The sequence below is a fragment of the Oenanthe melanoleuca genome, chromosome 1 (assembly GCF_029582105.1).
Source record: "Oenanthe melanoleuca isolate GR-GAL-2019-014 chromosome 1, OMel1.0, whole genome shotgun sequence".
NCBI classification, from domain to species: Eukaryota; Metazoa; Chordata; class Aves; order Passeriformes; family Muscicapidae; genus Oenanthe; species Oenanthe melanoleuca.
The window spans coordinates 45,799,527-45,823,645 of record NC_079333.1 but is presented as its reverse complement, the minus strand read 5'-3'; the positions used below and the strand labels follow the sequence as shown (position 1 = coordinate 45,823,645).

The 24,119-nt window shown below is 48.8% G+C and overlaps 2 protein-coding genes across 2 annotated transcripts in view; both read left to right on the top strand.

Moving 5' to 3' along the window:
• Positions 1-12,286, top strand: part of FLT3 (fms related receptor tyrosine kinase 3) — a 41,211-nt gene extending 28,925 nt beyond the window's left edge. Inside the window, exons 11-24 of the mRNA XM_056497652.1 lie at positions 3-114; positions 1,680-1,858; positions 3,110-3,222; positions 3,321-3,453; positions 3,543-3,647; positions 5,230-5,340; positions 6,075-6,228; positions 6,565-6,695; positions 7,073-7,194; positions 7,551-7,673; positions 8,311-8,422; positions 8,506-8,605; positions 9,933-10,038; positions 10,709-12,286. Coding sequence (XP_056353627.1) covers positions 3-114; positions 1,680-1,858; positions 3,110-3,222; positions 3,321-3,453; positions 3,543-3,647; positions 5,230-5,340; positions 6,075-6,228; positions 6,565-6,695; positions 7,073-7,194; positions 7,551-7,673; positions 8,311-8,422; positions 8,506-8,605; positions 9,933-10,038; positions 10,709-10,843 — 1,736 coding nt within the window. The 3' untranslated portion in view covers positions 10,844-12,286. The remainder of the gene's footprint in view (positions 1-2; positions 115-1,679; positions 1,859-3,109; positions 3,223-3,320; positions 3,454-3,542; positions 3,648-5,229; positions 5,341-6,074; positions 6,229-6,564; positions 6,696-7,072; positions 7,195-7,550; positions 7,674-8,310; positions 8,423-8,505; positions 8,606-9,932; positions 10,039-10,708) is intronic.
• Positions 12,287-19,949: 7,663 nt separating this feature from the next.
• On the top strand, positions 19,950-23,730 carry CDX2 (caudal type homeobox 2). Its single transcript, XM_056497666.1, has 3 exons — positions 19,950-20,719; positions 22,863-23,008; positions 23,205-23,730. The coding sequence occupies exons 1-3, from the start codon at positions 20,221-20,223 to the stop codon at positions 23,370-23,372; spliced, it is 813 nt and encodes a 270-aa protein (XP_056353641.1). The 5' UTR covers positions 19,950-20,220; the 3' UTR covers positions 23,373-23,730.
• The last annotated feature ends 389 nt before the right edge of the window (positions 23,731-24,119 follow it).

Below are 24,119 nucleotides of genomic sequence, written 5' to 3'. Positions count from 1 at the left end.
AGGAAAGCCTGAGATAAGGATGCAGCTGTTGTTCAAGCAGATCTCGTGTGTTGCTGAAGGTTACCCTGCCTCATCCTGGGTTTGGAGGAACTGTCTTGAACTGAACTCATCCAAGTAAATAGCTTTCTTTCCTTTTATTCATTGCAAAGACTATCTGAGCTATTCCTGATTAAATGAGGACCAGTCTGTAACAAACCTAATGCAAAATGCACACTTAACTGTGTGCATTTAACTGGTTGCCCTACTCCAGGGAACCAGATCACCAAAATTAGGGGAAGTTTTCCTTTTATCTATTGCCATCACATGAAGTCTATAAAGATGTGTATCTCGGGCTCTCTGCACCAAAATAAACCCCACTAAGTTTATATCAATAATTAGGTGGTAGCAAAGTCCAAAACATGTTTTTCTCTTGTCCTACCAAAGTTATAGGGATTTAGGGAATGCATTGGTTAATACAGGCTTAATTAATTGGTTAAGCTTTGGTTAAAAGACCTGCTATGGTGACCTGTTACCAAAGCTACTAAAGTCAGTGAGAGTGGTTCCAGTAAAGTTAGTGAGAGTATTTCCAGTAAAGTTAGTAAGAGTATCTCCATTTCCTCTATTTATTTAGGGCAATGAGTCAGGCTCTAAAATTTAAAAAAATGCTGAAACAGCTTTGACCTGATTTGTGAAATCTGCAGTTTTTATTTTAGATATGGCAAGAGACTAATAGTCCCATGGTGCAGAAGAATACTAAGTCAAATTTTCCTTTGTAAGATTATGGATAAGCTTTAAGTATTTGTTTTAGCTAGACATTAAAAAAAAAAAAAAACCTAGACAATTTTCTTATCCATACCTCTTAAAAGGCTTCCTTATATCAATCTGTTTGTGCAGAAATGGAAGAGGAAAAAAAACACATGCAGCTAGTGGGTTTAAAATGCTCCTTAAATCATCTTTCTTGAAAGAAAATGCCATGACATATCTTTTTCTGAGGAACTTCCAAGTGTAGAAGCTAGTGCTATGAGTAAAGCTGAATAAATTTAATTTATTTCTTATCTCCTCATTTATTTATGTGGAGAGTAAATTAGACAGTAAGTTGATGAATGATAGAAAAGCTGTAAGTCAAAATTATCTATGTGAACCTCCTTTCTCTCAAGTGTAAAGTTCCTTCTTTCTACATGTCAGGCCTTAAATAAGTCATTCATTCTCTCCATCTGGATGGATGGAGGCTCTCCATCATGAGTGAGAGAAATGTCATGGAAAGGAGTTAGAACTTTTACTCTGGTTTCATACTGTATTTATGGTTTTAGCAGTGGCTCATTTGCAGCTGCTCAGTGGTTTGAATTTTTGAGACAAATATTAAACCAGTGGGAATAGAAGAAGTACAGGGTGATTGTGTCAGTTGTGAAATCGGTGGAGGTTCCAGAGTTGAGGGGGTGCAAGTACCCTGCCAAGGCAGTGGTGAGAGTGGGAGTGAGCCCAGTGTGGGAGGTAGCTCAGTCCCTGCTAAACCTGCTGTGTCCATCACCAAAAATGAATTGCTAGGTGGCCAGAGGTCTCACTCTGTCACTGACAAAAGCCAAGCCCCTTCCCTTCTTCTCTTCCAACACAGACATAAGATGTGTTTTGAAATTTCCCACCTCTCCCCTGGCAAATGTCACTGTGAGCTAAAAACCAAACTGGTCTGCTTCCTTTTCCAGCTGCACAGAGGAAATCACAGAGGGGATTCAGAACTTCTTGCCAGAGAGGAGATCCCTGGGGTCGTGGATTTCAAGCAGTACTTTATATGTAAAGGAGACAGCAACAACCTTCTCAGTGGAGTGCTGTGCAAACAATTCTGCTGGTTCAGCTTGTGAAAAGAGTTTCATTAACCTGTCAGGTACCACAAGCCAGTGCTTTAGCACAGGTTTTCTCAACTAAAGCTGGCATGGCAGAACCTACAATACTTTTTTTATCTGGCTAAATGGCTGACCATGCAATGGCATTGCAGGTAAAACATGAGCTCTGTGTGTACACAATATCAGAAATGGTGGGTGAATGGGAGAAAATTCTCTTTTCTCTAGACCCAAAGCAGAGGCCTCCCTCATTAAGAAAAAACCCAGAAACTAATAGGAAGTGCAGGATGGAGCCATGGCAACATTTGAGGCTGTTTTCTTATTTTACCTTGGTTATCCTTGCATGAAATCTGAAGGAATCATCTTTAACAAAGGCACTTTGGTAGCTGGTGCCATGTACTATCTCTTGCTACTTTCCCATAGGTCCCTGTGGTGCTGCCAGAAATGCCCATGGGGCATCTCCTCACCCCATGGAGGTCATTGCACACCCAAACAAGATCATGGCTGAGCCAACAAACCCCCTGAAGGGTCAATCCCTGTCTGGAAAGCAGGAGTACTGGGGAAGAGACCTTCTTGACCTGCTGTAGGCAGGTGATGGAAGGTTATGTCCTGGTTAAGTAGTCTTTCCTCTTGTCAGGAGAATGACAGGTTATTTCCTTGTTGAACTAGAAAATCAGTATGATTATTTGCACTTTGTGCTTGTAATGTATTCCATAAAGCAAAATATTGCAGTCAGAGGGAACATGCTGTAGCACCAGGGATTATTTTGAAACACCCAGGTATTTGCAGTACTGGGATTTCCTTTGTCAGGATGAACAAGCAGTTTTGTGCTTTTGACTACAGTGGACAGAAGCTGTGATCACTGTCAAAGTTTGAGCATTCATGCTGAAATTAGAATAGAAAATAATCACAACACTTATGGTTTTAGAAACAACCAAAATATGAGGGTAGGTCTCATATACATGCTCATCTACCAATCAACACTTTATTCATGTTTATGCTCACAAAGCTCAATCCAAGGATCACAGCAACACCTCAGTGCACTTAGGTTTATTAACAGATGTAGCTCTTTTAAAATTTTTTTTTTAATGAAAACAGATGTCAGAATTACCCAGACCTTAATGCCTAGTGCCCATCTTTCTTTGCATATGGCTGCATCTCACTCCCCATGCAGAGGAGGCTCAGGTGTGAGAGGGCTGCAGGCTGCCAGAACTGACTGTGGGCTCTCCTTGCATTTTTGGCTGTGCACACAAACTCTGATGCAGTGGGTAGTAACTAATATGTGTCTTTTAAAGTTGCAGGAGCTGTTTCTTCCCCCCTGGACAATGCTGCACTCTATGCCTTCACTGGATTTTTTCTCCTCTTGATCACTTTTGTGTTTGCATTTATTTATCTTAAATACAAAAAGGTAAAAGCAAACATAAATACCTGACCATCTTTCTTTTGTTCCTACCAGGCTGTTTCTTCTCTAAGACTGGTTTCATTGTGTGTTTTTTACTTCCAAAGCAATTCAAATATGAAAGCCAGTGGCGAATGATACAGATGATAGGGCCATCAGATAATGAATACATCTACATCGACTTCAGGGAATTTGAGTATGATATAAAATGGGAATTTCCCAGGGAAAATCTGGAATTTGGTGAGCAATCCATAAGGTAAATCTCAATACTGGAGCAGTAATCTGGGCTGTACCAGCAGAGAATAATACTGGCATTTTGTGTCTTGCAGGACAGGTCCTTGGTTGTGGAGCCTTTGGGAAAGTAGTGAATGCAACAGCTTATGGAATTAACAAAGCAGGAGATTCAGTCCAGGTCGCAGTCAAAATGCTAAAAGGTATGACAAACTCTGGTGCCATCCACAAGCAGTGATGTATTCTAGTATCTCCAAAGCAGAAGAGGCATTAGAAATCCCCATTATATAGAAAACTTTCAGCAGTTACACCTCACAAATGCTTGGCTTCAAAATCCTTTCAAAGTGCTTTCAAAACCCTGTTTCATTTTGGAAACAAAAGGTCTTGCTGAAGTGCCTTCATCCCCCAGCACGTTGCATTTTGCCCTGCATACTACAGAAGGTCTGTGTGGGGAAGTATGGAGCTTCAAATGAGGAGAAATGCAAATCCCAGTATTGGTGACTATGATCTTTGGTGTAAGGCCCCTTTTTCTTGCAGTGCTGTCTAGCTGTGGCAAGCCCCTTGCCTGTTGTGTCTGAGCTAGCTTGTTTCCAAAGCTTCCAGCACAATTTCCTGTAGTCCTTTTTCTTGATGATGACACAAAACAGTTTCTTTTCATCCCTCCTTATGAATAAGGCTACTAAACTTCAAATTCTCCTTTCTGCTATGGTCTGGCCTCTCTCCAAGCTGTCTTGACTCCTCATAAAAGCAGTGTCCAGGAGCAAGCCTCCCTGGCAGCAAGCAGAGGAGGGCTGCCTCTACTGTGTCCCAGTTAATCACAACCCTGTTCACAGAATGTTGTAGTAGTTTACACTGGAAAAGATCTCTAGGATCACTGAGTCCAACTGTTAACCATCACTGTCATTCCACCTTGTCCCTGTGACACATCTACATGTCTTATAAATACATTCAGGGCTGGTGACTCCACCACTCCCCTGGGCAGCCTGTTCCAGTGCTTGACAACCCTTAAGGTGAAGACATTTCATTCCAAATAGTCAGTCTAACCCTCCCCTGGCACAAACTGAAGTTGTTTCCTCTCATCCTTTGACTTGTTACATGGGAAAAGAGACCAGTATCCACTTCACCCATCTTTTGATATTTATTGGACTGAGCACACTGACATCAGCACCCTGCCCACCTGTGCCCACACAGCCCCTTCCTGCCAGCACTGCCATCCAGGTTGTCATCCCCCATTTCCACATATGCATCAGCTTTGGGCTTCCTTGGTCCACTCCTTTGTGATTGGCTTTGTGGAAGCTCATCATTTTGGTTCACAGGCCCAATTCACTGAAATTGTGAGCACCAAATGCTCCCTGAGAAACAAGACTAAAGCTGTTACTGGAGCACAGGGTGGCCTCCTCAGCTCTTGCATTGCAGCTGGTTGTGTGCCATATGGCTGCCATTTTTTTCTCCTAACATTTCTCTGCAATGGCTTGATTGCCATTTTTTCTGTTCTTGGGAACACTTCAATATATTGCTGTCATTCCTTGCCAGCCCAAGGATGACAAATGTTGACATTTAATGACTGCTCTCCCAAGCTTTCATGATCCGCACTCACACACAAATTTAGTTTCCACCTTTGACTGAAACTTTTTATACTTTGGAAAGGATTTTTTTAGGATGTTCCCAAATGTACTGCCAGTCAATGAATTTGAAATGAAGATTTACATGTGACAAAGCATCACAACCATTTAAATTTTCATTTCTTTGCCGGAGATTTCCAAATCTGTGTTACTACTTTTACAGAAAAACCTGATGCTTCAGAAAAAGATGCTCTAATGTCTGAGCTGAAAATGATGACTCACATTGGAAGCCATGAAAATATTGTGAACCTACTAGGAGCTTGTACTCTGTCAGGTAAATTGGAATTGTGGAAAAGTACCAATTAAAACCACCAGAATAACAAGAACTAATTTTGCTGTTCTGTACCAGCCCAAAATTAGATGCAGATGAACTGAAAGCAAATTTAAGGCCATACATGTGTACAGAAAAGGGTCATTTCTGATTATGCTGGCAGGAAGTGATACAATAGTCCTTCTGTAGAACAGGATTTCCTGTCATGGTGGTGATGGCACTGGTACGAGCCAGTTTATTAAGTGAAAACGAAAATTTACCTTGTGTCAGGGACTTTTGTATACATGATTATGTTCACATAGGTAATTATAATTTTATTTTTTTTATTCATATGTTTCACCAATAAATGGATAAAAAAGACACCATCCAGAGAATTAGCATGTTCAATCTTTTGCTTGAACCCTGCATGGTTTAGAAAATATGTTGCATCTTTGTAGCCTGTACTGTTCTCCTCATTGCCATTGGGATGGACAAGGATTTTTGTGTTTGTGTAGGAATTTTCAATACAGTTTGAGAGATGCTCCAAAAGGACAAAGTCACACAGACTCCAAGGGACATTATAGTCAGTAAACAAATTCTCATTATGTGCCCATTGGTACAGCTTATCTACCTGGGGATGGAAGATGCTTGGGATGCTTTAATACAGATTAATCCTGAGAGAAAATGAAGCAGCATCAGTGCTTTAATGGGGAAGGTGCTATAAATAGCAGCAGGATTTACATTTCCAACTATTTCAGGACCAATCTACTTGATATTTGAATACTGTTGCTATGGTGACCTTCTGAACTACTTAAGGAACAAAAGAGAAAAGTTTCACTGGACACTGACAGATATTTTTAAACAGCAAAACTTCAGCTTTTACCACAATATCCACCAGGACCAAAACTCTAGGTAAATAATTTAGTAACAGTTTGATGCTTTTTAAAACTGCTATTGCTCTTTAAGCTGCATTCTCACCTGTTCTGTACACTGGTGAAATTATTGAATTCTTGAGAATATGCCTTCACATACTTTAATAAGCAATGCCTTGGGAAGAACTAAGATCTGGATTTTCCTTATGGAGTCTACAGAAGACAAACAATCTCTTGTTTCTCATTCCAGTTTTGAGAAGAGTCATGTCTTTGTCCAGATTTTTAGCAGTAGTAACTGTGCATGTTTTTCACTGCAAAAGAGATTATGTGTAGAAGATTATGTGATAAAACTTTGAAAATGTGTCACCCGCTCCAGGATGGGGACTCACATGCAGTACAGTGTGAACACAACTCTATGCAGAGAGGATGAATTTGAAACCATGCAAAGAAGTCAGAACATGAATGTGACGCTGGGATTAAATGGGATTGAGCTGTTTTCTGAGGAAGGTAAGAGATCAATTGATTATAACATCAGTAATGCTGTTATTATTGTTTTTATTGTATTATTGATATGGCTAGACTAGATTCCATGACAAAAGAGGACTCTTTATATCATGTTTCACTATAGTCCTGGCAGGAATTTTGCTGGAGGAGGATTCAACATTTAAGATCAGAGGCTTACATTTCTGCTCATGCTACACATAGTATTTGAATATGAAAATACTCACCTTTATTTTGTATCTAAGTGAAGGGTAAAAAAGATGGACACTCTCTGTGATGTTACTCTTAGTAGGAGCATGTGAAAGTCCTTACAACAGGCAATGGAATTAACCAGAGAGTGAGGAAGCCCATGGAAAACTCATACTTTTGATTGTTTTTTACAGATAAAATTAAGGTTGCCAGCACACAGGATGAAGAAGAGGATTTTAATGTGCTCACTTTTGAAGACCTTCTTTGCTTCTCTTATCAAGTTGCCAAAGGAATGGAATTTCTTGAGTCCAAATCGGTATGGTGAAGGGTAGCAAATTTTTCAGATAGAAAAGATGCTAAAAGTAGGTCAGTTTATAAAAGGCAGGTTGAAGAACAGAGCCACTCAGTGGCAAGCTTGAACTATACCTCCTTCCCTGGCTTAACAGGGAAGGCTGGATTGCAGTTTTAGGCAGCACCCTGGGTAAGAAGCAGCTGCACAGCACATTTGTGCCTGCTCTGGCCCTGTCCCCTTGCCACCAGCAGCCAGGGACTGTCCAGCTTGGCCATTCACCCAACTGCTTTAGTGGAAGGAGTTGCCAGCTCAGAGAGCAGGGAATTGTCCAGCTCTGACAGCAAGTGCTGCAGAGCATCAATCCTTGCTCTCCCTCTAAGTGCATCCACAGAGACCTCGCTGCCCGGAACATACTGGTGACCCGCGGGAAAGTGGTGAAAATATGTGACTTTGGCCTTGCCAGAGATGTAATGAACGACTCCAACTACATCATCAGGGGCAATGTAAGTTCATGAGGGCTCGGTGGTTTTCATACCTTTGTAAGAATTACAAGGAACTAAGAAAGAAAAGTTTAAATTTTTAATTCCTTGTTGGCTTTGTACATATCTGTATGGGCAGTGCAGAAATCACTGTTTTTCCTTCCCTTGGCAAAAACAAATTCTTTGATTATAATTAAACTAATCAAGCTGATTCTGTAAATGAGATGGTAGCCATTCTCTTTCTGAAGCACCCATTGATGGAAGCACAGGAAGTTGTTTACTGTTGTGGGCAATAATAGTGTAGGACAAGAGCATTTGTGTAGGGGTGTGCCAGATCCTCTGGCTTTATGAAGAAGTACAGTGTGGACATCTCCAACTGGGCCACTATATGCTTGAAGTCAGAGGAAGGAAGATGGCTTTCCCAAAACTGAGCTCATCTCTTCCTTAAATAGCCATCTAAAAGGGATGGGATGCATTGGGCCTATAGAAGTGTCTATTTCTCTCTGCAATGGGAATGTCCAGGGACTGCTGGCAGAGACAGGGCTTTGCACACAGCAAGCATGAATCCATCAGGCAGTGAGCAGCACAGTGAGTCACCCTGAAGGCCAGTGTCACAGCCAGTGTCACAGCATGACCTGGCCTCATCCCCCTGTCTGCACAGGCTCGACTGCCAGTGAAGTGGATGGCTCCTGAGAGCTTATTCGAGAGGACATACACCATGAAGAGTGATGTCTGGTCGTATGGAATACTGCTCTGGGAAATATTCTCTTTGGGTATGTTCTACAGTGGGACTAAAGAGCCCTGCTTGGTTTTGGCAGCTTCTGAATTAACACATATTCTTTGATAATTTCCACAGGTGTAAATCCTTACCCTGGCATTCAGGTTGACACAAATTTCTACAAATTAATACAAAGTGGATTCAAAATGGACCAACCATATTATGCTACAAAAGATGTGTAAGTGTAATCCCAAGTGATGCACAGCCTGACAATCTATACTTATGAGGTCACTCTTTGAATGACCTTTTATTTGTTGTACACTGTATCTTACCCAAAATTAGTTTCAAAATATAAGATCTTCCTCTAAATCTAATAAAGGCTGCCGGATCCTGCAGATTTTGTTCTAAAACAGAAGTGATCAACTCTAAATGTTATGTGTATTTGACAGGACTAATTTATTATATTTATTTAGTTGTGACTTCTTTCCCCAGGGAACTTGTTATTCCCAGACCACAGATTTTTTTTCCTCCTTTTTTCTTCTTCTGCTTTTTCTTTTTTTTCTTTTCTTTCCTTTTATTTTTCTCCCCAGAAGTTATGTTTTTCCATATTGACTAAATTTTTGGTGGGTTCTATCCTAAACTTTATTTTTAAGTCGAGCTTTACCAGGTTTGTTTCAGTTCTGGGTGGCTAGGGACCCTTTTAAATAAAAACCCTGCTAAGGAAGAGTTGGGGGGAAGCTAATTCTGTGCTCTCAGCACATTATTTTCAGCCTGTGCCTCTGTTTGGACTCTGCCTAGAGGTGGGCCTCAGGGAACAAGAGAAGAGAAGGTGACAAAGAACTGTGGAACATGGAGGAAAGGGAAGAGCTTTGGGTTGGCTGAGCTCTTCTGGCAAGCATTTCATAGAGCTCTAGGGACAGAGTGCCTTGCTATGGCACTGAACTGTTCTTATCCTGGCCATAGAAAGGCTCTAGAAATAAATGCACCATATAAATGAAATTACATTAAAAGTATGGGTGAATCTGGCAGATTGACCCACCAAAGATTGCTGGGGGGTGGAGTTTAAATACCAAGGATCCTATTGCCCCAGTAACTTGGAAAGGAATTGAGCAGTCAGGTGCTGCACTGATGCCTGGTGAAGCTGCAGTATTTCCAAGGTGGTGTTTAAATTTCAGAAAGATTTTTGTGACATCAAATTACATTATAAGACTACCTGTTAAAAGTGTACTTAAGACTACATAGTCCACAAGGAGCAGGTTCAGCCCCAAGGACAGCCATTGTCTTCCTAATATTTTCTCTATGGAAGCTAGAAAACAAACATCATGCCATTATGTACCTTACCATCATGATGATTTAACTAAGTACTCTGATTAAGTCACTGTAAGATCATTTCACCCTCTATCCTTATCTTTCTGCTTTTTTTCCTTTGATGCAAGACTGTAATTCTTTATATAAAATCATTCTGGTCCCCACAGTTCCCCATTCAAGTCCTGCAACTCCATGTAGCCACTTACAGAGACTCCAAGAGCTAACATGCTGTCTGTGCCATGTCTTTCCTTCTGCAGCTATTGCATGATGCAGTCCTGTTGGGCTCTTGACTCCAGGAAAAGACCCTCTTTTTCTTGCCTGGTTTCCTCTCTGGCCTCCCAGCTGGCTGAGGCAGAAGGAGCAGTAAGTAAACACAGTAAGATGAACATGTGAACCATGTCTGGGTTTGGGTTTGGGTTTTTGTGGGATTTATGTAGCTCCACAGATCACAATGAGCTGAGGAATAATCTCCTGCTTTCTACTGGAGTACACATCTCTGTTATGGATACATTGCCCATGGATCCATATAAGAGCTTGAGGCACATTTTTCTGCCATCGGAAAGAGTCCTGACCTTCCTGATAAGGATTTTCTTCCTGCCACTGCCTGCACTGGGACTCTGGAAAGCTGAAGTCTCTCAGGCTGTGCTGAGGGAATGGGCTTCCCTTGTGCAGCAGCCAGTGCAGTCAGCTTTGGTGATGCTGATAGCTCCATGGGAGGGGAGCTGAGCATGGGCCAGGGGGTCTCATGAGGGATCACCATGCCATGTCCTCACTGACACAATGTTGTATGTCATTCTCAGAGGTCAAAATCATAAAGGTGATCTGAGAAAGTCTTATTCTATCCATATCAGATGTTTACCTCCTCTTCATGGAGGATAAACAGTTCCTTTCCAAACTACCAATTCCTACTTGGGTATCCACTGTGGAGTAGAGACACTATTTCTCAGTGCCTGCTTCATGGGGAGAAGAGCAGTTTTCCAAGTACAATAAATAATAAGAGAAGATGTCTTTTATTTCCTCTTCCCAATTCTAGGTTTACCATACTATGAAGAAAAACGTTGCCACACACCATTCCAGTATCAAAACTAAGCCTCGTGTAAGCAGGGATGAGGAATCTTTGGTGTCCCCAGTTGTGCTCCAGCATGAAGACCCTCAGGTTGAAAAATAATCTGGGTTGTGGATTTGGTCTCAGTGTTGTCATAAACTCTGTGTAAGGTATTTTTTATCAGCTCAAAGAAAGGAAACTGTTACCAACTGCTGCACTGTTTGCATTTCTTGTGGGCCAGTGTGTATTTATGTGAGTTTTTGAGAAGAAGGTGTAATTCATTTGTTTGAATTCAGCAAACATATCTATAGCAAGACAGGGTTTTTTCCTGCCTCTATCCAACTGAATATCTCTTTTCCTGGTGTTATGTAAATAGTTGCCTAATCAACATATTGAATTCATACTGTTCTTGCCACATTGCTGGCAAACATGAGAGAATCCACATTTTTTTAGTCAATGTTTACAAGAATCGACTCTGCAGCTGAAGAGAGCTGGTGTGATTCCAGAAGTGCTATTCATATCTTCATCTGCAGATGTCAGTGAGGGTTGGGGAAAAAAACCCCACTGGATTCACCAATTTTAGATGCCCATAATTTACAGTTCCATCAGTCTTGTTTCGTAAGGAACTCTTAATTTGATGGAGTGTAACTGTCTTATTCTGGACGTCTTGATGGCTGTGAAGTAGCTGATGGGTGTTCAGTTCAGGTGAGTTCATTTTGTCAAGATTTACTTACTCATGTGGCCTCTACTCAGCCAGGCCACATTCTGCAACTGCTGATGAGAGATAGGCACTTACAGGAAGGATCTCTTTCTACTTAAAATAAGCATCTAAAGTAACCAGGAGGAGTGATATTTGGAGATAACCTTCTACCTCCCTCGTTTGGAAAATCCATGTGGTAATCTCCAGCTGGAAATCTCACTTCAGATGAATTACAGCTAATTCCATTCATGGGGCTTTGTGTATTTTAATAGCAAGTAAAAGATGTTTCATTTTGAAGAAATTATGTTCTGTAATTTAGGAGTGTACTGTCATCACTCCATATTCACAGAATTCAGCCAGAGTGTATGAGCACTGCTGCACTAAAATGAAAGTATGTCTCTTTAACTTTCTCACAGACTCCCAGGACAATACCCAGAGGCTTGATGTATTTTCAATACACTTAAAAAGACAGTTATTTTCTTTATGAGGTTTAGGAATTCCTAAATGCAACTTTCATCATTACTAATAGGACACATTAGTCTTCACCACATGGGATCAAGATGAGAATATATTGTTTAATAGTTTTTTTCCTCTTTTACATTTTACAAGGTGCTAAGTACAGTTAGGATTTTTCAGTGGCATGTCTTATAAAGGAATAACTATTTGGATAGAATATGCTATCACAGAAATTGAGCTGCTCTTTACTAACACTGTCTGAAAACAAGGTTGTAATACAATGATTATGACTTGTATATTTTTGTTTATGTTGTTAATAATTACTGGTGAATCATCATTTTTTAAATCAGATACAGACTGCTGAAGAACAATTTGGAGATACTTAGACAGAAATAAATTTTAACATAGGATTCTCTGGAAACGTTTATTATTTCTAACATACCCATAACAGTTTGAAAGCACTCATCTGCAAGATGTCACTGTTCAGCACTGTTAGCACACAGCCTGCAGTGGCTGGACAGTGGGACTTGAGTGTCTTGTGCAGACAGGAGTTTTCAGCCTCCAAATTTAGAGTGACCTAATGCTGAACTGGTCACTTCCAAGCGTGGCTGGCCCTAGAAACTAAGCTGATGTCAACTTGGCTCTAAGAGGAGCAGGTGGGAATCCCATGTACTTAAAAGCATGTCAGGGAATTGTGTCACACATTTATCCACAAGACTTGAACTGGGCATAGATCATCACCACTGAGCTGAGATTTGGGAATGTAAAGGCAAATAGAGAACCTTGGAGCAAGTACAACTTCTTCTCATGATTCACACCTGAAAAGCAGCTCAGGCAGCACAGCACTCCATGAGGAAGAGCAATCAGGGGAAAACCCTCCTGTAAGGGCTGAACATGTGGGAAGTTGGGAATCTGCTTCTCCACACAGAAGAGATGGATGAAACAAAGCCAAAGGAGGTACTGAGTGAAAAATAATTTCTTTTAGGACATTTTCTTTTCAGGGTGCTTCCAACACAACGTAGCAAAGTGGTGGTCCACTCCTGAGGCTTGTGCAGAGCCACAGACGGTGCTGTTTAGGGATCAGTGTCGTGAGTCTTGAAGGGAAATGCCCATATTTCTCTCATTAGGATCAGACCCCTAATCCGTGCCGCCAGAAGCGCGTTGTCCGGAGAAAGTGACGAATTCCCCCTGTAGTGAATGGAGAGTTAAGCTTGTTTGAAGACCTCCAGCAGAGAAGCCTTTAGTCTGAGGTGGATGCCTGAAGTTAGGCGCGGGCTGACAAAGACTGAGCAATCATGAATCCGGCGCTAGGTGGAGCTCCGCGACCGCGGCAAGGGACGGGGACAGCAGCAGGGCTGGCGCTGGCACTGCGCCGTGGGCCGGCCGGGGCTGGGACAGGGTACAGGGCACCCGGACTAGGGCTGGGAATGAGGGTGTCAGAAGGACTCCCCGGCCAAAACCTCGTAGCACGGATGCGACAAACCCGGTACCAGCACAAACCACTCCACCCCGCACCGCCCCCCAGCGTTTTCCCGAGCAGCCCTGAGTGGCAGCAGCAGGGACCAAAAAGGTAAGAGACCCTCCTCTGCTTCTCCACCTCATGCTTGTGGGTTTGGGATACCTGGGATGGGCTCTGTGGGGTCCCTCTGAGAAAAGCTGGGACTAACTATATGTTAAACCAGAAGAGAAAGGCAGAAGTGACCCCATCATGCTCGCTGGCAGTGGCCTTCAGTCCACATGTTCATGGAGGGCACTGTGAAACACGGTGAAGGAAGCCAGGGTCATAGCTGCTCCTGAGCTATTTGCAGACAGTCCAAATTTCTGCTGGAAATTATTTCAGGGACAAAAAAAATCAAAGTATACCGAAGATGAGTGGATCACATGGAGCTGGATACACCAAATCTCAGCTCCCTTCTCCCAGACACAGAATTAGATTAGGCTCAGGACTCAGGCTTCCCATTCTGCCACCTTCCCTCCTGCATCAATGGCTACTTAATAAGACCATGCAAATAAAAACAGCTTTAAAAAAAAAAAAAAAAAAAAAAAAAAGGCACAGAAAGATCCACCCAGGTCTGTGGTTGAGAAGGTCTCAAATGGTTTCAAAAAGAGCTGGAATCTGAGCCCAGCTCCTTTTCACCCTTGGTGAGCATCCCAGCACTATGGAATGATCCAGCAGGAGTCCTTCCAAACAGGTAGTCTGAGACCTGGGCTCGATTCATGCTTCCTGAAATGCTTTGTAATGAGATAAATAGTGTAGCTGCTTAGGGCAAGGATCCTGCCTTATAGGTCACTGACTGATTAAAATTTATGTGTTTAAGGCTGTGCCAGGAAACTGATAGAGTAACACTCCTAGAAGAATTGTGGGTACCCTGGGCTGCCCAGAGAAGCCTCTTTCCAGGTGCCCTAGGATTCCTCTCCCTTCATGCTCTATGCATCTTCTGGCTGAAGAAAACATAGAAGTTACCCCCAATGACAGCACTCCAGTCCCACCAATGCCAGGACTGCCCCACCTTCAAAGAAGGCTTGGAGGCTTCAGATCATCAAAAGAAAGAGGTGCCTAGCTCTAGTTTCCGACAAATTCATCTTGGAGAAGTAACTACGTGATGTGTACTGGGTTCTCCTTTGGAGAAGCCTCCTGTGATGTAGAGCTGCCCTGGGTGAGGAGGGGCTGTGAAGCTAAACTGAGGCAGGGCTGGGCTGGTCCCTGGGAGCTGAGTCATGGAGGAGAGCCTGGGGGAGGGGAGTGTGGGCCACAGCTGGGAACTGGCTCTGGGTCTGCCTGGCCCTACCTTCAGCTCCTTTTGGGGCTTCTTTTCAGACCAGAAGTAAAATGTAATGAGAGTCCTTTTCCCTGTCAGGAACAAGAATAAAATAGCTGTTAGCAAATGTGAGATGTTGGAGAACAGTCAGGTACCAATTTCTCCTTGGAGCCAGAAGGACTAAGGTTTTGGGTTGGGGGTAAAGGTTTGTCTGGGGAGAAAAATGAGTCTTCTGCCTTCCTACAGCCTCATCATTAGGAAAGGTCCCATGTGGGAGCCTTGTCCTGCTCCCTGCCAGGTTCAAGAAGTGCTTGGCACTTCTCTGCTTTGGACTCCTACATTTGCTAGAACGAAATATTATCCACAAAGCACCATGGCCCTTCAAGGATGTGTACAATTATGGTCTTGCAAACCATCTGCGTGGGTCAGCAACACCCTGTGCCTCTGCTCAGTGAAGAAGTTTGTAGGGCTGGGCTTACCACAGAACACGAGGCTGAGGGAGACACTGGTATGGGGCAACCACCCCATAGCATCTTGCCATGGAAGGGCCTGGAGCAGAGGGAATGGCAGGGAAAGATCGGCAAGACTAGCATGTGCTGTGGAGATGGGAACAACACACCCAAAGGGTCGCATCAGCTCCCTGCTAAGGTTTCAGAGCTGGGAAATGTAGAAAACTAACCCGTGAGGAAAGCAGTGAGGGCGTCACCCTTCAGATTGCCCTTGGGAGGGTGAGACAGCTCGGGGGCAGACACACTGGTGGCAAATGTGTGCAAACCATTTAACAGCTCAAATTCGGTGTCTTGCTTGGCACGGGAGACGACACTCGTGCAAGTGGCTCCATCCCAGCAGCCGGGCCGGGGCTTGAGGAGAACGACGTGGCTCTGGGCGAGGACTGGGAGGCATCCTCTGCCTCGTCCCCGGTGCCGGCCGTGGCTCTCCGCAAAGGCGAGAAGTGAGGCTGCGGATCGCCGCGCATCCCGTGCCGGGCGCTGCCGGGCCCGGGGAGGATGGCAGCGGCTCTGCGTGCTGCCAGGAGCGACCCTGGGTGGGCGGGGTGTCCTTGGGCGGCAGGGGCCACAACAGCAGAGCCCTGGGCTGTCCCCCTGTGGGAGGGACCGCCCCGCTCCCTCCTGGCCGCGCTGCCGGGGGACTCACGGCTCCCGGGACCGGAGCGGGTCCCCAGGCGGGACATGCCAGCAGGGACCGGGCACAAGCGCTCTGCAGGCAGCCGGGGCTCCCTGCTGCGGCCTTCTTCCTCTGTGACATTTTAAAAAGATAACGCAGTAAGGTAAAGTCAAGTAAAGTAATAAAACAAAATCCAGCCAAGGCTCTTTCCTTGGTCAGCACAGGTGTGCCAGCCACTGGATTTGGGAGGCTGGGGACATCCTGCAGAAGCCTCTGGGGTATCATGCGACTTTTTTTCCTTCTTCTCTGTTTACGTTCCTGTTTCCTGAGGGGGAGCAGGGCCATGTGAACTCAGGCCTGGCAGCACCTGTGCAAAGCGGCAGGGCTGGCCGGGCCGCAGGGCTGGCCGGGGCCGCAGGGCCGGCCCGTGTGTGCTGGTGCAGGGCGGCTGAGCCCCGGCCAGGCACCAGGTGCCTCCGTCCTTCCCCGAATGCTTTCTTCCCAGCAACGCGAATCCGCTCGGGAGCGAGCGTTCAGCATCTAACCCCCTCCCAGAGGCATGTGCTTAAACAAGACGAGTATCAACCCCACGATAAAAGTATTGGGTTATTCTGCAAGGTAATCTACATCAAAGCCTCGGGGGCTGCCGGCTTGAAAAGATCCAAGATGTTTTCTAAGTCCTTATCATGTCTGTGCTTAGGGGGAGTCATAAATTCCACAGGTCGGACTAACTAACACACGATTCCTCCTTCCCTTCTTTCTCCATGGCCGCCAAAGGGCTTTCAAGCTGGCTTTTTTTTTTTTTTTTTCTTTACCTTGCAAACAGGGTTCCCGGTTCCGTGTCGTTAAGGTGCAGGGAGACGGGAAGATCCCCCGCTCCCACCCCACCCCGAGATTCCCCCAAATCACAGAAAAAAAAAGAATTATTTTAAACCACAAAACGAGTAGAAATAAAGACGGCGAATCCGTATCCCCACAGTCCTGACGAGTGGCAGCAGTCTATGGTGGAGGGATCGCGGGTGCTGCACTCGGCCCTTCTCGGGACGTCTCTGACTCGGGACGGGCGTCCTCGGGCTGTGCTGCTCGACCCATTATCCCTCAGCTCGCCCCAACCCCGTGGGCCAAGGGCCGAAGCGAGGTGTCCGCTCGGGATCCGAGCACCGCCTGCCCGGCTCCGAGGGCAGCAGCGCCCTGCCCCCGGCACCTCCCCGCAGCCGTCGGAAATTATTTTTCCAGATCAAGTAGTAAGGCTGAGGCTGAAGGAGGAAGCCGGGAGCCCAGCGTCTGCCCAGGAGGCAGCCCCGGGTGAAACAGCCTAAGGGGAAAATATCGAGTTCAGCGTGGAGGGCGGGGGAAGATATTTCACTGCGAACGGTGTCCCCCATCGGGCACTTTGGGTCGCAGTTCCCCGCTCAGGATCAAACGAGACAGGAAAAAAAAGCGGAGGAAGCAAAAAGGGAGAGATCAGGTCTTCGCCCATACTCTGGTGTGGGGTTCTGGTCCCAGGATCCCTGCTCCTCTCCCGGACCTGCAGCACTGGGCCGGAGCCGGCGGGAAAACCCGAGACTAAAGTGGAGAGGGAGCGGGCAGAACGGAGGGGAGAAAAGGGGTGAAACCCGGCCGAGAGATATATCCTCCCCCCACAGCCTCTTTGAGAAACCCCGATAGCTGGATAGGGCCGGAGGGGGACAAATCCTGTGCCAGTCATAACGAAAAGAAGCCCGAAGGGCGCAAAGGCATATACGAGTGGATCGGGATCCCTCTTATGTTAAGACAAGTGTCCCGGGGCAGCGTGTCCCCATCCCCAGCAGCTGCCATGGGTCGCGTCCGGGGAGACGCTGCGCAGCGGCGGAGGATACTTCGAAGAGAGACTTGCCCCATTTCGTCTCCAACCCCGGTTAGGCTAGGACTGGTGGGACCCGGTCTTCCCAAGTCCTCCCCGTTCTTGAGGGGCAACTGGGATCAGCGTGAGAATGGCAAAGTAGGGAACAGCGCTCTGGCTGCCATTCCAGGTAGTCGCGGAGTTGCCTCGAAGCCTTATCCTGTTCCTCACCAGAGTCCCGAGACTCTCATCCGATCCCGCGGCCGACGGCCCCCAGCCCTGCCAGCTAGGGCTGGCATCGGGTCTCACCTCAAAAAGCTGCCACCTGGCTGCCAGGGAGTCACTGATGGAGCCATAGACACTGAATCGGGCTTTTTCGGGGTTGATCAGGGTTATAGTGCGTTTTATTGCAATATGTTCAGAGTTTTGTCGTTTTAATGGTCCCCTTTCTCCGTTTATGGCATCATCAAATTCACATCTGCATAGATCGGCTCTGTCGGTGCTTATCGGGAGAGGCGATTACATTGAAGGGACACAGCATTTCCTTTCCAGAGTGACATTTCAGCCTCCTGCTCAGACAGCCCTCCAAGCCCCGCTCCCCTCTCCTCGTTACCCCACCGTCGGGGCGGGGGGAAGGTGTCGCGGTGGGGATAGGCAACAGAGAGAGAAATTCCCTCCAGAGAAAGCGTCTGGCAGGCATCTCTGCATCCCTGCTGTTGTGCTGCTGTTACCGTAGGGTCGCAACCGCTGCCACCTGGAACAGCCTGCCAACAAGTGACGGTGTGGGCACAAGCATTCCCGGCTATGTGCAGGGTGGGGATACCCCGCTACTCGCATCCACATCGACTCCGAGGGGGCCTCTTTCAGAGGAGTCGAGCTCCATCCTTTCCTACCTGAGCGTCCTGGTTTCCCAGGGCCACTGACACTGGATCCCTTGGGACATTTTGAGAGATGCAACTGAATTACCCACACTGGCGTTAAAGCATGGCTCCGCATCAGCCCCACGCTCTGCGCCAAAGGAACGACAGAATGGGGGGAAGAAGAGGGAGATTTTCAGAGACTGGGTTCGAGCTATCTGCCTTTGCAGAGCTGAAATCCGCCCTCAGCTGCAAGACACCCCGTCCCGATGACACTCCTCGGTGTGCAGAACAGCCACCCATACGGAAAGAAAAGCACCCTTGGGACACGAGGGTCCGGGACAGCGCGGGGCCCGTCGGGGGAGCCCCGGCAGGACCGAGCCGCAGCCGCCCCAAGGGACCGGGAAAGCCGGTGAGAACAGCTGAGACTGCTGCGCTGCACCGGCCAAAAGTGCTGGGAAAACGGGGGGACTATCCCGTCCCCATCCATTTTTTTCTCGGCGGGTGAAAGGTTTCCTCGCTGTGTCATGGGAAAAGATGCGAATATGCAAACGTCGTCTCGCATTGTCCCCGCTCAGGGTGAAAAGTTAAAGCATGAAAGCGGCGGGGGGAAGCTGAGCGGGGGTCGCCTCTTCAAAGGGGACTGGCTGGGCTGGGGGAGCCGGCTGCCGCTTGCCTGGGAGCCGCCCTTCCAGAGCCAGCATTTCCAGAGGGTTTCCAGGGAGCTGGGGAGGGAAGAAGTGAGTGTGCCTGGAGGGACAAGCCGTCGGGTTACCCGCGGGCTCGGCCGCGCTACAGCGAGGGAATGACCCAGTGAGGTGACAGGCTCCGGGAGGAGGTTGGTGGGTCCCTCCTTGAGGAGAACCATCTCCTGCCTCCGTCCCAAGGCCTCCCAGGGCGGTGGGATTATCCGGCCTCGCTCCAGCGGGCAGAGGGTGTTTTAGACGAAGACACCCCCAGTCCCCGTCCTTTCCCGGACCTGCTGGGCGCGCCCGACCTCGAAGCTCTGCAGGCACACGCGGAGGAAGGAGACAGCGCCCTTGGAGGGGTGGAATTTCTTCTCTTACCTCGCCTTCATCGCCTATGACCGAGCGGGAGCGGGTGGGAAGCGTTTTACAAAAAGCAGTAGGCCGTCGCGATGGGGTTTGTTGCTCAAAACAACCACGACAAAAACGGCTTTGTGGATTTTTAATCAAAACTCCCTCCTCTTCCGCCCCTTCCCCCCCCACCCCCCAATCCCAAAGCGCAGAGAAGAGCTGGCTAAAGGGCTGCCTACAGATCGGCCGTGATACACGGCTCCCATATTCCCACCCTCGCCCTTAGATCTCCCTCCCTGTCTTTTGCAAGTCTCTTGATTTCATCCTTTGAACCTGTGATTGGAGGTTAAAGTGCACCAGGTTGCAATGGAAGGAGGAAGCTCTTAAACAATAAAGGCTTGAATATTTAGCTGTGATCAGGTCGCTGCCCTCTCCTTATCTTTTTAAATGCAAATCGTCTTTTAGGGGTAGTAGCTATATACCCAGCGCCTCTCCACGTCACCTGCCTTTGGTGTGTCTGGGCCATTACTAATAGAGCCTTGTAAACAATCGTTAATCATGTAAGGACTGCCGGCCATTGGATTCGGACCGGGAGCGCGGAGGAGCGCGGAGCGCAGCGCGGGGCCGCGGCCCCTCCGCCTGCCCCCTCCCCGCCCCGGGCAGCCCGGCCCCAGGCAGCAGCAGGCGCGCCGCGGAGAGAGCCCCGAGCAGCATGCGGAGAGCCGCCGCCGGGGCCCCGCCAGCATGTACGTGAGCTACCTCCTGGAGAAGGACGGGCCCATGTACCCCGGCCCGGTGCGGCACTCGGGGGGGCTCAACCTGGCGGCGCAGAACTTCGTGGGTGCCCCGCAGTACGCGGACTACGGCGGCTACCATGTGAACCTCGACGGCGCCCAGTCCCCCGGGCCGGCCTGGCCCGCGCCCTACGCCGCCCCGCTCCGCGACGACTGGGGCACCTACGGCCAAGGGGCGCCGCCGGCCGCCGGCGCCGTGCACGGCCTCAACGGGGGCTCCCCCGCCGCCCCCATGGCCTACAGCCCCGCCGACTACCACCACCACCACCACCCGCACGCCCACCACCACGCCGGCCCCGCGCCGCACTGCTCCGCCGGGGTCATGCAGCCCCTCGGCGCCGCCAGCGCCGCCGCCAGCGCCGCCCCCGAGCCGCTCTCCCCCGGCGGGCAGCGCCGCGGCCTCTGCGAGTGGATGAGGAAGCCGGCGCAGCCCCCGCTCAGCAGCCAGGGTAAGTGCGGGCCGGGCCCGGCGGGCGGGGGCTGCCCTCCGACGGCTCCCCGGTACGCCGGGCAGCCCGGCAAAGCCTCTTATCGGGGGGAGTCCCCCGGAACGAGCCCGCCGAGGGTCAGTCCTCGGGAGAACAGGGCTGCCGGGCTCTGCCGACACCCCGTCCGCGCTCCGTCCGCCGGGGAGCGGCCGCTGCCGCCCCGGGGCTCGGTGCCCGCGGTGCGCTCCGGCGGAGCGGGCTGGAATGGCCCGCATCCCGAGGAAACGCTCGCTCTTCCTCCCACCGCTCCGCTCTCCTGCTTATAGCCACTTAGAAGATTTTTATAACCAATTATAGTCATATAAATCATCGGCCGGTGTCGCTCCGCATTTGTTTCTGAGTCACTGGGCGCCTGCCCTTTATTAAGGTCTCCGTGCGGCCAGGCCTCCCGAGCGACAGCGGCGGCCACTTGCCAGCCCGGTGCCGATCCCTGCGGTCCGGACCGTGCCGTGCCGGGCCGTGCCGGGCCGTGCGAGGGCGTGCCCTCCCTGGCCAGGCCGTAGCCGGCGCCGCTCTCCCTTGTGATGTTAATCCCCTCGCAGACCCTCTCTTTTATTCCCACCGTGCATCTGCCAGGGGACATGCGTGTCCCGCGCTTTGATATACACCTTCCATGGCTGCTAACTCCTCTTTCCCTTTTTTTTTTTTTTTTTTTTTCATTTTTTAAAATTTAATTTTTAAGACACTTTTATATAATGGCCGGAAAAAAAAGAAAAAAAAAAAAAAAAAAAAAAAAAAAAAAAAAAAAAAAAAAGACGACTTTCGCAGTAAATAATGACTTATGGCATTCCCATCTCATCCCCTGCCTTGCGTGACCGACGGCAGGGCCGGCGGGGATACCCCGGTCGGAGCGGAGCTGGAATCCCGGCTCAGCCTGTGGCCGCCGCACCCCGGGGAAAAGCCCCGGTGCCCCGATGCCCGCCGCTGGCGCAGCCACGGCCAGGCTGCCGGTGGCTGCGGAACTCTTACAGGCCCACCGCTCTTCCCACAGCAGCCCGTGGTGTTCCCACAGTTTGGGCTTGTGCGGTGGTGGCCGGTCCCTTGTCTCCATTCAAATTCTGCCTTTGGAGCCAGTGTTTATGTTAATGTGCAGAGCTGGGGGATGAAAGCGCCTGCCGCCATTTGTTCAGTAGTGGTAATTCAAACAGAATGTGGCTGTCATTAAGGCTTTGAGAAGGGTTTTTCTTTGATAAGATCTCCTTGTCCTGCATTGTTTGGGATTGTGTTCCCTATTCACTGGCTCTGGGGAGTTTTCTCTGATCAGGCTTGTATCTTTACAGGGTGCTTTTGTTGTGGTTTGCAGAGAGTTTACCTGAACAAAGTCAGCCTGCCAGCCATTAAGCACCTTGGGGGCAGAGACTCCCCGCCTCGGCTCCCTGGGGAACGGGAGGGCCGGGGACATAACCAGTTAAACAAGAAACCCTCGGGAAAAAGCAGGTCACCGGCTGCGGCGATGCACTCTCGCCGGCTGCTCGCTGGCATTCGCCTTCGGATTCCCTTGGGTTCTCGGTGTTTGGTTTGGTTTGGGGTTTTTTTGTTTGTTTGTTGGCTTGAGGTGGGTTTTTTTGAGCTCTGAAGTTGCACGTCACACTTCCAAGCTTTCCAATAAATCCCTTTAGCCTCCATGCCGTTACAGGAAAGTGGGAGCTGGGTCGCTTCACGAGTGGTTCCCCGAGGCCGATCCCGATTCTCCGCCCTTAGATGGCTGTTTCTCGTTTAGAAACGAAATCATCGTGCCCTGAACGGGCCTTTTCTTTCTTTCCCTTTTCTCTATAAAAAGTTTGCTGTCTCTAGGGAAGGCAAAACAAAACCAGAAGCCAACAAGTGCACAATAAAGGTGTCCCCGTGCAAGGCAGGTGTGTGCGGTGGGGCCAGGGCTGGCTGGCAGTCGGGGCTGGCATTGATGTCCCATGTCCCCAGGGAACTGAGGAACGTCCCCTCTCCTCTGCTGCGCTCACCAGAACCCAGGGCAGGGGGAGGCGAGCAGCCAGCCCGGGAGGGGGGGATAGGACTTCTCCTGTTCTCTCTGCACCGCAGAGAGGATGGCAGCGCTCAGCTCTGCCCTTTGCCTTTGACTTTCTCAACCCCGGATTTTGCTCCGCAGTTAAAACCAGAACGAAAGACAAGTACCGCGTCGTGTACACCGACCACCAGCGGCTGGAGCTGGAGAAGGAGTTTCACTACAGCCGCTACATCACCATCAGGAGAAAAGCGGAGCTGGCCTCCAACCTGGGGCTGTCGGAGAGGCAGGTCTGTCCCACAAGTGGCGCTCCACGTGTGGCCGGGCGGCGCGGGGACAGGGACGCGCGGGGACAGGGATGCGCAGGGCAGGGATGCGCAGGGATGGAACTCGCGGGGTAGGGATGCGCGCTCGGTGAAAGCCCCTGAGAGAGGGATACATCCCCGGCGAGCTGTCCCCCTCACTCCCCTGTCCACCTCCCGGCAGGTGAAAATCTGGTTCCAGAACAGGCGGGCGAAGGAGAGGAAGATCAACAAGAAGAAGCTGCAGCAGGCGCAGCCCGGCGGCGCGGAGCCCCTCAGCCCCAGCGCCTCCTTGCAGGGCCCCGCGGCGGGGGCGGCCGCCGGCGGGCTGGGCCCCGCCGCCCCGCAGTGACAGCGGCCGGGGACAGCGCGCAGGGACTGCAGGAGGACGCGGAGGGTCGGGCCGGGCCGGGGGGCGCGGAGGGAGCGGCCCCCGATGCACTGCACCGCCCCGCGGGGCCGGCCGTGTGTACAGGTGTACAGTGTATGTGTCTCGTCGTCCGGGGGAAGCGTGTCCATCGCTTTATTAATATTATTATTATTATGTTCGGGTGCTTTTTTACCCTGGAATTTGTTAGATAAAGTGGGGGCGCTGCCTGCCAGTCAACCCCCGGTATATCTCAGGGATCGGTCCAAAAGACCTTTGCAATGTTGTTGGGCTAACGATGAATTTTAGCAGGAAAAAAAAAATTAAAGCACATGTTTTTTTATTTTATTTTATATTTTATTTTATTCTCTTCTTGCAACTACGAATATGCAAAATGCTCATTCTGCCCCGAGGGTCAGAGCAGACAAGATAAGGCACTGTTTAAACGTTCAGAAGTGAATTGCTTAATGTTAGACACTTGTAAAAGAGCCCATAAATCCAGTGCAGATAGTCATCCATCCAGATTTATTAGCTGCAGTGCAGAGAAATTGAAAGAATTTCGTCTCTTCTGAAAAAGGTGTCCTGTCATGCTGAAGTGAGAAGCCTTGCTTGCATGTGCAATGCCCCTTTGGTTAAACTATGTGCTGTTTCTCACATCCTTACAATTTCTATCTTGTTGGGGGGAGGGGCTGTTTCAGTTGATTTTCCAAAGTTCCCTTGATTTTATCAGCT